The 13484-nt window shown below is 34.4% G+C and overlaps 1 protein-coding gene across 1 annotated transcript in view; it reads left to right on the plus strand.

The window, feature by feature from the left end:
* The window catches only part of ALMS1 (ALMS1 centrosome and basal body associated protein), a 172428-nt gene that overhangs the window by 98760 nt on the left and 60184 nt on the right, over positions 1-13484 (plus strand). The window contains 1 exon segment of the mRNA XM_039852563.1: positions 9257-9501. Within this exon segment, the coding sequence (XP_039708497.1) occupies positions 9257-9501 (245 nt within the window).

A 13484-nucleotide genomic window follows, 5' to 3' on the forward strand; every position in this document is an offset into this window, starting at 1 on the left:
TGTAGAGATCATTACTGATAATTTCTTTTGAAAAATATCTAGAAATTTAAAGATCGACAAGTTTGTATACAATACTTAAACTCATCAAAGTGATAAAATGCCTAGTTATTGGAGCCGAGTTCCTCAAATGATAAGAAAATTTAGGTGAGTATAAATATGAACTAATAATAATGCCATTTGTTCATAATGTACTAAATACCAGGCATTGTAGTGGTTGCTTATGTCTTTTTATACTAAGTATAATCAGAGATAGATAGCATTAACTCAATTTATAGATTTTAAAAAAACAATACTTAGAGAAAGTAAATGTTTGCCTAAGGTCATATGGCATTGAGTGTTGGAGGTGGCATTTGAACCTAGGTTTGTCTGACTCCAGAGTCTATAGATAATTCAAACTGTATATACACATACACATTCATCTGAGTATATATACAGTCATGCTCCACATAATGACGTTTTGGTTAATGGTGGACTGTATATATGGCCGTGGTCCCATAAGATTTTAATGGAACTGAAAAATTCCTATTGCCTAGTGACATCTCTGACTCCAGAGGGTTTGCCAAGGATGAGGAGGCTACAAAATCAACCAGGTCGTGGCTGAGATGACAAACTTTAACCTGGGTGTGAATGAAGATGACATTGAGGAGCTCCTAGAGGTGGTTCCTGGGGAATTGACTAATGAGAAGTTGTTGGAACTGGAACAGGAATGAATAGTTGGAGAAGAGGCAAGATAAAAAGAAACTCTAGGAGAAGAAAAAGAAGAGGAACTCCCAAGAAAATTCACAGCGAAGGGTTTAGTAGAAGCTTTTGCAGATCTCAGCAAGCTCCTAAAAATTTTTGAAAACATGGACCTCAACATTTAAAGGTTTTCATTAATAGAGAGGAACGTTCATGGTGCATTGTCTGCTTACAAGCAAATCTATGATGAAAAAAGAAACCAAGCAAGCCACCATAGACGTATTTCCAAAAAAGAGGGACACTCCCTCAAGAAGAGTTACAGACATGTCCTTCAGGAGATATTCCAGAAGAAGGCATTGTGATAGGAGATGATAGCTCCATGCCTGTTACCGCCTTTGAAGACTTTCCAGTGGTACAGATATGGAGGTGCAAGACGGTGATATTGGTGATCCTGTGTAGACCTAGGCTAATGTGTGTGTTTTTGTCTTAATTTTTAACAAAAAAAGTTAAAAAAGAATTTTTAAGTAGAAAAAGCTCATAGAATAAAGGGATATATGAAGAAAAATATTTTTGTATAACTGTACAATATTTGTATTTTAAGCTAAGTGTTGTTGCAAGAGTCAAAAGTTAACTTTTTTTATAGGAGTTTGTAAAATCAAAAAGTTATAGTAAGCTGGGGTTAATTTATTATTGAAGAAAAATTTTTAAAAATAAATTTAGTGTAGTTTAAATGTACAGCATATATAAAGTATACAGCAGTGTACAGTAATGCCCTAGGCTTTCACATTCACTCACCACTCACTCACCCAGAGCAACTTCCAGTCCTACGAACTCCATTTATAGTAAATGCGCCTTTTTAGGTATACCTTTTCTTTTACACTGTATTTTTACTGTACCTTTTCTATATTTAGATATGTTTAGACATATTTATCATTGTGTTACAGTTGCCTTCAGTATTCAATATAATATTCTGTACAGGTTTGTAGCCCAGGAGCAATAGGCTACACTGTATAGCCTAGGTGTGTAGCAAGCTATACCATTTAAGTGTGTGTAAGTGCACCCGATGATGTTCCCCACAAGGACAAAATCGCCTAATGATGCATTTTGCAGAATGTATCCCAGTCGTGAAGCAGTGTGTGATTGTATATGCATAAAACATGTTCAAGTATATATGTATTAAATATTTTTAAACTTTTTATTTTGAGATAATTTTTGACTTAAAGGGGAGTTGCAAAACATAGTAGAAAAACTTCCCGTATTATCTATTGATGTGTAAGATATTACCCAGAAATATTGCAGCTCAAAACAATGAATATTATCCCATAGTTTCTGTAGGCTTGAAATCCAGGCATGGCTTAGCTGAATCTTCTGGCTTAGGGTCTCTCACAAGATTGCGGACACAGCCATTGGCCACAGCTGTGGTATCATCGCAAGGCTTGACTGAGAAGCTGTGCTTCCAAGCTTGCTCCCATGGCTCTTGGCTAGAGACATCAGTTCCTTCTATAAGGCAGCTCCATTAAGACAGCCAATCTTCCTTCACAGTAAGAATGCAAGAGAGGATGCCGAGTCAAAAGCCACAGTCTTTTTGTAACCCGACCTTGGAAGTGAATCTCACCACTTCTGTCACATCATTATTTCTGGCCCACCCTGGGGGGCGGGAGCGGTTGCGGTTAGGGATTACACAAGGGCATGAATACCAGGAGGCAAAGATCACTGGGAGATAGCCTAGAGGTTGCCACATGCCCTTTACAAAAACTTCCCCTTATGTTAACATCTCACACTGACATAACCATAAAACATTTACCCAAACTAAAAAATTATCCTTCATATAAAATTATAACTAAAGTATAGACTCAATTTGGATTTCACCTGGTTTTTCTGCAAATGAACCTTCTCAGTTTCAGATCTAGTCCAAGGTCCCACCTTGCACTTTAGTTATTATGCTTCCTAGTCTCCAATCTGTAGCAGTTTCTCATTCTTTCCTTATTCTTCATGACCTTGACACATTGAAGAGAATTAGTTATTTTTGAGAAAGTCTCTATTTGGGAGACTTTATATTGATATGCATTACTGGTGATATTAACCTTGATCACTTGACTAAAGTGGTATCTATCAAGATTCTCCACTGTAAGGTTGCTGTTTTCCCTTTGTAAATACTAAATATTTGAGGGAGAGATTGATAGACTATGCAAATAACCTGTTCTGCTTAAACTTTGATCACTAATTTTAGCATCCATCAGTGGCTCTTACCTGTAACAGTTATTACTCTGGTATACTAATAGAGTTTTTATATTTCATTCCTTTTACGTTTATTAATTGAAATTATTCTGTAAGCAGGTGCTGATTTTCATCCCTCCCATTCATTTATTCCTATAGTTATTTATGAACATCAGTATGGACTCATACCACCATAGCGTTAGCTAACACCTCTATTATGTCACGTAATTACCATTACTTCTTTGTGGTGAAAACATGTAAGATCCACTGTCGACAGCTTTCAAGCACTTTATTGTTAACTATCATCACAGATCCATGCATAGAGCCCCAATATTTACTCCTCTTCTAATTGGAAGTTTGTACCCTTTGACCAATATCTCCCCATTACCCCCACTGCCCAGCCCCCTGATAACTAACATCCTACTCTGTTTCCAGGAGTTTGGCTCATTTAGATTTCACATGTAAGTGGTATCTACAGTTCTTGTCTTTTTTTGCCTGACTTATTTTTAATTAGCATAATGCCCTCAAGGTCCATCTGTGTTGTCACAGATGACAGGATTTCCTTCTTTCTAATGGCTGAATAATATTCCTCTGTGTGTGTGTGTGTCTATGTGTCTGTGTCTTTGTGTCTATGTCACATCTTATTTATCCATTTACTCATTGATGGACACTTAGGTTGTTTCTATATCTTGGCTATCGTGAATAATGCTGCAATAAACATGGGAGTGTAGCTATCTCTTCTATATTCTGTTTTCATTTCCTTTGGATGTGTATCCAGAAGTGAGATTGCTGGATCATATGGTAATTCTATTTTTAATTTTTCAAAGAACCTTTATACTGTTTTCCATAATAAACAATGTAAATTGGCTGTACCAATTTACACTCCCACTAACATTGTACAGGGGTTCCCTTTTCTCCACATCCTCACCAACACTTGTTATCTTGTGTCTTTTTGATGATAGTCATTCTAACCAGTGGGAGATAATATATCATTGTGGTTTTGATTTGCCTTTACCTGATGATTAATGATGTTGAAGCCACCTTTTCATGTACCTGTACCTGTTGGCCATTTGTATATCATCTTTGGAAAAAGTGTCTCTTCAGTTCCTCTGTGCATTTTTAGTTGGATCATTTAGTTTTTTTTGTTATTCAGCCATATAAGTCCTATATAAGGGATATTAATCCCTTGTCAGATATATCATTTGCAAATATTTTCTCCCATTCAGTGGGTTGTCTTTCATTTTATTGGTTGTTGCTGTACAGAAAATTTTTGACTCGATAAAGTTCCGTTTACTGAAACTAACAAATTTGCTTTTGTTGCTTGTGCTTTTGGTGTCACATCCAGAAAAATTGTTGCTAAGACCAATGTCAAGGAATTTTTTTCCCTGTATGTTTTCTTCTAGGCGTTTTATTATAATTTCAGGTTTTATGTGTAGGTCTTTAATCCGTTTTGAGTTAATTTTTGCTAGTAGTGTAAGATAGGAGTTCAATTTCATTTTTCTGCTGTGGTTGTCTAGTTTTCCCAGACCATTTACTGAAAAGACAGTTCGTTTCCTGTTGTATATTCTTGGCTTCATTGTCAAATATTAGTTGACTCTATATGCAGATGTTAATTTCTGGTTTCTCTGTTCTGTTCTATTGGTCTGTATGCCAGTAACATTACTATTTTCATTACTGTAGCTTTGTAGTGTAGTTTAAAATTGGGAAATGTAATGCTTCCAGTTTTTTTTTGGTCCCCCACTACCCTCCAAAATTGCTTGGACTATTTGGGGTCTTTTGTGGCTATGTAAAAATTTTAGGGTTATTTTTCTCTTTATAAAAAAATATCATTGGAATTTTAATAGTGATTGCATTTAATCGATATGCTGCCTACAAGAGACTGACTTGGCTTAAAGGACACGTAGGCTTAAAGTGAAGGAATGGGAAAAGTTATGCCATGCAAGTGGAAACAAAAGAGAACAGAAGTTAGCACTGCTTATATTGGACAAAACAGACTTTGTAGACAAATGCAGTAACATGAGACAAAGAAGGTCATTATATAAAAATAAAGGGGTCGGTTCATCAAGAAGATTCAGGCAGACCTTGGAGACATTGGGAGTTCAGTTCCAGACCACTGCAGTAAAGCAAATATCACAATAAAGTGAGTTACGCAAATTTTTTGGTTTCCCAGTACATATAAAAGTTACATGTTTACAGTATAGTAGTCTGTGAAGTCTAAAAAGACAATGTATATACCTTAAATAAAAAATGCTTTACTGCTAAAAATACTAATCCTCATCTGAGCCTTCAGTGACTTATAACCTTTTTCCTGGGAGAGGGTCTTACCTTCAGTTTATTAAAACAAAAGTAGCCAAAAAAAAAAAAAACCTGAAGCACAATAAAGTGAAGCACAGTAAAACTAGATATACCTGTATAAGAATTGTAAATGTGTGCATACCCAATATTAGGCCGCCCAAATATATTAAGCAAATACTAACATTGGAAGGGAGAAATAAACAATACAATAATAGTGGACTTTAATAGCCCACTTTCAACAATGTAGAATAATATTTAGAAACCAATATGTAAGCACTGGATTTGCTAATTGATACTAGGATATCACTGCTTCTAGCCCTCTCAGTGAATAAAGCTAACAGTTTCATGTATGTATATTAACTCGCACATACACCTACTTTTATATTTCCATCGGTTAATGCGAGTGCACATGTATGTGTGTATGTATGTGTGTTTTAAACCACAAGTCAATATTGATAACTTTAATCCAGAACTACAGGATTGATTTCTAGCCTTTCTCTTTTATCTGTAACTTTTTTCTCCAATGGTGACAAACCTGGCTGTCATTACGTGCAATATGTTTACCCTAGTATATAAGTAGTTTCAAAATGCATAACCCATACCCAGGTGAGAAACAGATTCTCCAGCTAGAGTACAGTGTTTAGGTATAGTTTCTTTAGAATTTAGCATTACAATGTCCAGTTAAAACACCATTTGCTGACATTTTCTAAATCAGCTTTGTTATTCCCTATAATCTTCTTTGCGAGTACGTTATTCATTTATAATAGTTAGATTCCTTTGTCACATCCTGCATTCCACCTTTGCTGCCACATCTTGGTTATTTTTTTAAATTAACATATTGTAAAGTTTTTTTTGTGTTGTACAGTTCTATCAGTTTCGATAAATCCAACCATCCCTGTTATGTATAAAACATTTCCACTGTTCCAGAAATTCCCACATGACATTCTTTTATAGGCATTTTCTCCCATGACCCCTGACAATTCCTGGTCTATTTTCTGCCCTTTAGTTTTGCCTTTCCAGAGTGTGATAAATGAAATCATAAACTATGTAACAACGTTTTGGGTTTGGCTTCTTTTACTTTGCAAAACGTATTTAAGATTCATCTATCTTGTTTTGTGAATCAGTATTTTACTTTTTATTGGTTTATTAAAAGCACTAATATTGCTTTTATTATTTATATTGCAATTTCATTGTACAGATTATCACACTTTATCATACATTCACTCTGAAGGATATTTGGGTTGTTTCCAATGTACGGCCATTACAATTACAGCTGCTACAAACATATATGTATGAGTTTTTGTTTCTGTATGGTAAATACTCAGAAGTGGGGATTGCTGAATCATAGCGTATATATGTATGTTTAACTTTACAAGAACTGTTTAGAACTAAACTATGCTAAACTTTTTCCAGAATGGCTGTATCTGCGTTCCCACTAGCAATCTATAAGCATCGCAGTTACTCTACATCTTCATCAACATGTGATATTGTTGGTATATTTTAGCCATTTTTATAAGTGTGTAGTGGTATTTCAACATAGTTTTCATTTGTATTTCCCTAATGGGTTTTCTTTTTTTTTCGTGTGCTTTTTTACAGTCCTCTTTGGTGAAGTGACTTTTTAATAGGGTTGTTTTTTTCTTACTGTTGAGTTTTGAGTTCTTAATGTTTTGGATACAAGGCTTTTGCTGGATGTGTTATTTGCAGAATTTTCTCATAGTATGTGACTTATCTTTTTACCCTCTTAATGTGGTCGCTCATAGAACTAAGATTTTTAATTTTGATGAAGTCCAGTTGATTTTTTTATGGCTCATGAAGTTAGGTTGACATTTTCCTTTTGTTTCCACACTGTAAAAATATTCTACTTCCCTCTGAATTCCATTGTTTCTGATGAGAAATCTATAGTTCTTTGGGTCATTATTCCTCTATAAGTAAGAAACAGTGTGTCATTTTTCTGATTGCTTTAATTTTTATTTTGTTTTCAGTAGATTATTATGTTTTCAGGCATGAATTTCTTTGGGGCATCTGTTTGGGGTTTGTGTGAGCTATCTTTCATTTTATTTGGGGAGTTTTTAGTGCTTATTTCTTCAAATATGCGTCTGATGAAAAAAATGCTAGACCTTTTGATATTACCTTACAGGTTCCTGAAGCTCTATTGATTTTCTTTTTTTCAGTCTTTTTTTCTCTTTTTGTTCTCTATTTGTTTCACAGGTATGCACCCTTGTTTGTTGGAACATTTTATAGTAGCTTCTTTAAAGTTTTTGTCAGGTAGTTCTAACATTTCTTTCATCTCAGCATTGGTGTCAGTTGATTTTCTTTCCCTATCTAAGTTGAGATTTTTTTGGTTCTTCAAATGCTGAATGATTTTGGCATGAGTTATTTTCATAATATCTTCTTCTTCTTATATTTTCTCAATCTAGTGTTAAAAGCTTTTTTATGTCTGCTATTGGTAATTTGTGTTTTCTCTTTTTTTGGTCACTCTTGCTAGGGGGTTTAACAGTTGAGGTTTTGTTGATCCTCTAGTGCGTGTTTTCTGTTTCATTAATTTCTGCTTTTATCTTTATTTTTTTCCTTCTGTTTGAGGTTTTAACTTGGTCTTTTTCTGTCTTTTTGAGAATACTTAATTTTTTAACATTAATTTTAATTAATTTTCAGCCTTTTCTAATGTATACAGATTTTTATGTAGTTTTTCATCATCATCATCATCATTCAAAATATTTTCTCATTTCTGTTATAATTTCTTCTTTGGTCCATGGGCTATGGACCCATGGACCATATTTCCAATTATATGGGAACTTTCTGATTACTGTTTATTCCATCATGGAAACTGAGATTATATTCTCAATGATTTCATTGTATTTAAATTTTTTAGAACTGCCATATGAAATGTTATATTTGTGTGTGTGTGTGTGTGTGTGTGTGTGTGTGATGTGCTGTTGAGTCTTTTCCGACTCCTGGTGACTCTTACGAGTGAGTGATGTCCACAAGGTCCTATCCTGTCCTCAACAGCCCTGCTCAGCTCCTGTAGACTCAGGCCTATGGCTTCTTTTATGGAATCATTTCATCTTATATTTGGTCTTCCTCTTCTTGCTGCCTTTTGTTTTTCTCAGCATTGTCTTTTCCAAAAGAACTCTGCCTTCTCTTCTTGTGATACATTATAGATTTTACTCCAATATAATGCAATATAATATTATTCCATTTTTAAATGAATAATTTTATTTTTGAATAATTTTAGATTTACAGAAAATATATAAATATAATAGAGTTCCTCCAAGTTTTTCCTATTGTTAACATCTTACATTATAGTACATTTGCCAAAATTAAGCCAACATTTGTACATTATCTTAACTAGACTCCAGACTTTATTTAGATTTCACTTGCTTTTCCGTTAGTGACATTTTTTTGTTCTTGGAGCCAATCTAGTATATCACATTCAGTTTAGTTAGTTGTCATGTCTCCTTAGTCTCCTTTGGTCTGATAGTTGCCTCATTGCTTGTTTTCCATGATTTTGACACTCTTGGGAAATTCTTTTTCAGACCAGTAATAGGAAAATTAACAAGTTCTCAATCTTCCCTCAAAGGAGGGTAGAAACTTTAGATTACTAATTTTAAAGTATTTAATAGTTTGCACAAATCTATTCAAATATATTTTAAATTTTCCTACATATGCAAATATTTGGGAGATATTTTGTAGAATGTCTCTCAATTTGGGTTTAGCTGGTATTTTTCTCATGATTAGAGTTATGGGTTTTGGCAAAGAATACCACACAAGCGAAGTACCTGTCTCATCACATCGTAGCAGAGAGTATGTGATGTCTACACATCACTGGTGATGTGAACCATTATCACTTGGATAACATGGTGTTTGCCAGGTGTCTCCACTGTAAAGTTACTGTTTCTCCCGTTTTATATTCTTTTCTTTGGAATAACTTAACCATTTAAGGTTGATATGTGTCCACAAAGTATTCCTTGAAGCTACTTCAGTATTCTTTGAAGCCACTTTTGGAAAGAAGTTATGGAGTTTTATAAGCCAAGGATATGACCTGCTGTATCCTTTCTCATTTGTTTAGGTCACTAGGGGAGATTAAGCCCTCATTTTCTGCCTTCTCTGGAAAATTATCATCTGATGCAGTCACTCAGATAACAACAGAAAGTCCAGAAAAAACCATGTTTTCATCTGAGATTTTTATTAATGCTGAAGATCGTGGACGTGTAATTCCAGAGCCCAGTACCCAGAAGTTGGGCAAAGTTCCTGTCAAGTTTGCTTCATCTTCTTCAGTCCAGCAGGTTACTGTTCCTCATGGCACAGAGGGAGGTAAGAGAATGATTACATTTTAGGTCATATTATTAATTTTTATGTATAATTATCTCAAATTTGTGATTGTGTCTTTCTAGTCAGAAAACCTAATTTTAGTGTAAGCATTAGGATCCACATGATGATAGCTGTCTTGTACTTACATAGCTATGAAGAAAATATGATTTATTATATTTTTTCCTTGATTTCTAGTGTAGTTAACAACATGTGGAACTCATGCTTCTTGTAGTTGACATGTTTTTATCTCATGATACTTGTAATAAGAATGTGCAGGTATTTCATAGAAACTTAAAACTTATAGAGGTCAGGTTTTAGGTAGGCAGGTGAATTATTGGCATTTTGTCTTACAGTAAATGTTACATACTATAATAAATAGACTGAAATGTATATAATAGTCAAACACAATACCAGTCTGTTTTTCATAAAACAGTGACCAGGCACCCAGTTTGACTATGGCCCTGCTGTCTTTGAAACATGGAGCCACCGTCACAGTCAACTAAAAGAGATAAAAAGCATGGGAGAGTGCAAGTGGGAAGTTTTTATGGGCTAGGCCTGAAAATGGTCCAAATTACTTTCTGCTGGCTAGGAATAGTTAAGCTTTTTCCAGGATGAAGAAGAAATGGATTTTGGTGAATAGCTAGCTATCACTACCATAAGATTTACATTTCAGGTGCTGTGCTGTTGTGACAGTGATAGTTTGATAGTGCTTACACTGTATAATATTCAAAATTAGTGCAAATTATTTTCTTTTTCCGACCAGTAATAGGAAAATTAACAAGTTCTCAATCTTCCCTCAAAGGAGGGTAGAAACTTTAGATTACTAATTTTAAAGTATTTAATAGTTTGCACAAATCTATTCAAATATATTTTAAGTTTTCCTACATATGCAAAAAATTTAGATACAGTTGGAATATGCCTAAATGTATAAAGAAGATGGCTTGGTTCAGCATTAAATTTCATTGAATTTAATTTAAATAAGTGCATTTATATATTAAAATGGTTATACTTCTTATACATTTTTATTATGACATAAGGTGAACTCCAAAAATGTATAGTTTAAGAAATATCACAAATAACACCTTTATGTGTTAGTTACCTATAACCACAGTGATACCATATAACAGTCTCAAAAATGTCCCTGGTTCGTAACAGCAAACATTTGCTTTTCTCACTCACCGGTTTGTGTGTCAGTTGGAGATTGGCTCCAAGCAGCAGAATTGTTTTGGTTCTGTTCCACTTGCCTTGTTCTGAAACTCAGGCTAATGGAACAATAGCTATCTTGGGTATGTTGTTCTCCTGGTGGTGTCAGAAGTACAAGAGGGGAAAGCCAACTGCGAAAGTGTATTTTAAACCTCTGCTCAAATCAAATAGATCAATATATATAGAGTCCACAAATTACAGTTTTTCCTTTACATACAAGTATCTGAGGAAAAAGTATTAATATTATTTGCTTTACTAATAAAATATTTTTAATACTGTGGATTGAAAAGTAAAATTTTATGACTTTTTTGGTTGGAAACATTTTATAGTACAAAGAATAGTATATTAAACACATGACTTTCTGCTCACTACTCTGAATTAAAATTTAGAATAATATGCTATATATTTATATTTGATTCTATATTTCATATTTTTTAAAGAAATTTATAGTTGAACTTTCTTTAACCCTCTCCAGTCCTTTCTGTTTTTCCCAATAACAACCCTTATTTGCTGTGTAGCCACTTCTTGCCCCACAGGCAGGCAGTCCAAAGTGACATTAAACTGTTGCATCCAAATATGAAGTTAATAAGAATTTCAAAGGCCACTTACCTTTCTCAGAATTCTCCATTTCCATGTGATAACCATTCTTGTTCTGGGTCAATTGTAATTCTTCCCAATTGTTGCTATTCATTTTCTACAACCTTTGAAATAAATGGTAAATTTAACCATTACTATCAAGTTTATATACATTGGTGAAGGAAGGAAATTAAGTCAGTATTCTTACGATAATGACTACAGCAATGACCAAATACAAATGGAAGGTACAACTGTTTTTTTCCTCTGTTGTTTAAATTCTTCCCTGTACATATTTTTTGTTCCCCTTGATGTTAACCAGGTTTTCATTGGCTAGGTTTTAAGGGATGTGTGTGTGTGTGTGTGTGTGTTGTTTTGTTTTGTTTTGTTTTGTTTTTGGATGCTGTTTTTGCCTAATGGAGTGGTACAAATATTTCTAAATAGTCTGAGACTTTACTAGCCCTTCTTATATAGGTTTAAGGTAATTTTTTGTTAATTTCTGTCACCAAGCATGGTAGAGTTGCCCCTAGGTATTAGTTGTACTCCTAATGACTTTTTTTAAAGGCAACTTTCTCTCTGACAGGTAAGGTCAGTTGTAGTTACAGTCAGCACTGTGGCATCCTGTTGCACGTATTGTTTCAGTGACATAAAGATTGTAAAATGACTAAATAGCTCCTGTCTTCTGGTGGAAGTCCCTCTCTTATTTCTATGATCTTCCATCTAACAAAGCTCAGAGTAACAGAGATGGGAAGCAAAAGATTCTAAAAAGGCTTCTACTTTTGTTCCTGACTGTATGCATTCTTTCTCTGGGATAGGCACGTGCCATATTCAGTGGTTCCCAACTCCTTTGGCATCAGGAACTGGGGCTGCTATGAGAATCTAATGTCTGATGATCTGAGGCAGCGATGCTAGTGCTGGGGAGCTGCTACAAATACAGATGAAGCCTCGCTTGCTCGCCCACTGCTCACCTCTGCTGTGCTGCCTGGTTCCCAACACTCTATGAACCTGTACCGCCGGTTCATGGCCCAGGGGTTGGGGACCCCTGTATATGGTTCTGAGCATATGCCATAATCTCTAAGGTGGCATTCTAGCCCTAGAAAGTGATGCCCATCAGTTGTGCCATAACAATCTATAAATCACTCACTCTTTTTTTTTAAGTTTAACATAGTTGTGGGTGATAAGCTTGTGAAATTCTTTATGTGTCAGCCTTTGTCTCATTTCCTTCACTGTAGGTTAGAAGCATGGTCCTAATATGGAAGTCATTGTCAAAATAAGTTATCAGAATGATGGTGTGGTCAAAGATGATAACAAAATTCTAAATAATATAAAGGTGGTTATTGTGCCACAGTGGAGTAGACTTCATTCTACTCTGGAACTATCAGACTCTGTCTAGAGTATTTTGCTTTTATAAACTATACATAGGCAACTAAGAGTTTATCTAGAGGTGATAACAGGATAGGAGAGGAATCCTTGGTCTGTAAGGAAAAATGGAAGAAGCTGGAAGTGTTTAATGAGAAGAAATGATAGCTATCTATAAAATTTTATTCATGTAAATAGTACAACACCATAAAATAAGAATAACCTAAACAAGAGTATTATGAGACCTATATGAAGGAAGTTATTAATCCTTTATGTAGAGATAGAAGAGAACAGTTAATTAAATTAAGAGAAGAGTTAGGATATTTCTGGATAAGAAGGCTGAATTATGTAAAGATGTCATTTATCTCCAAATAAATTAATACTCTAACACAATTACATTCAAAATTCTGATGAGATTGTTCTCTTGAACTTGTTTAATTGATCTTAAAGTTTATCAGGAAGAATATTAACAAAGAAAATATGGAAGAAAAAATAATGAGGATGATGAATTTTGGCAGCTGCCAAATTTAAAGTACTAATCTAACCATCTGTAAATTTGTTGATAGAACAGAAAGCACAGAAATGAATTCTCTTTTACTTGAGTTTAAAGGCTCTATCACAATAGAGAAAATAGGGATTATATAACAAGTGCTCTTAGAATAAGTTGGTTACTTATGCAGGGAGAAGATTGGAAGAACCTGACACTGTATCTCTAAACACATACCAAAATTACTGTTTGATGCACTTAAAAATTTGTTTAAATTTTTACAGTAACTCTAAGAAGTAGTTATTATCATGCCCATTTTGTAGGAGAGGAAACTGTCACAAAAAGAAGAGTAATTTGTTAAAGG

The sequence above is a fragment of the Pteropus medius genome, unplaced genomic scaffold (genome assembly GCF_902729225.1).
Source record: "Pteropus medius unplaced genomic scaffold, Ma_sr-lr_union100, whole genome shotgun sequence".
Taxonomy (NCBI): domain Eukaryota; kingdom Metazoa; phylum Chordata; class Mammalia; order Chiroptera; family Pteropodidae; genus Pteropus; species Pteropus medius.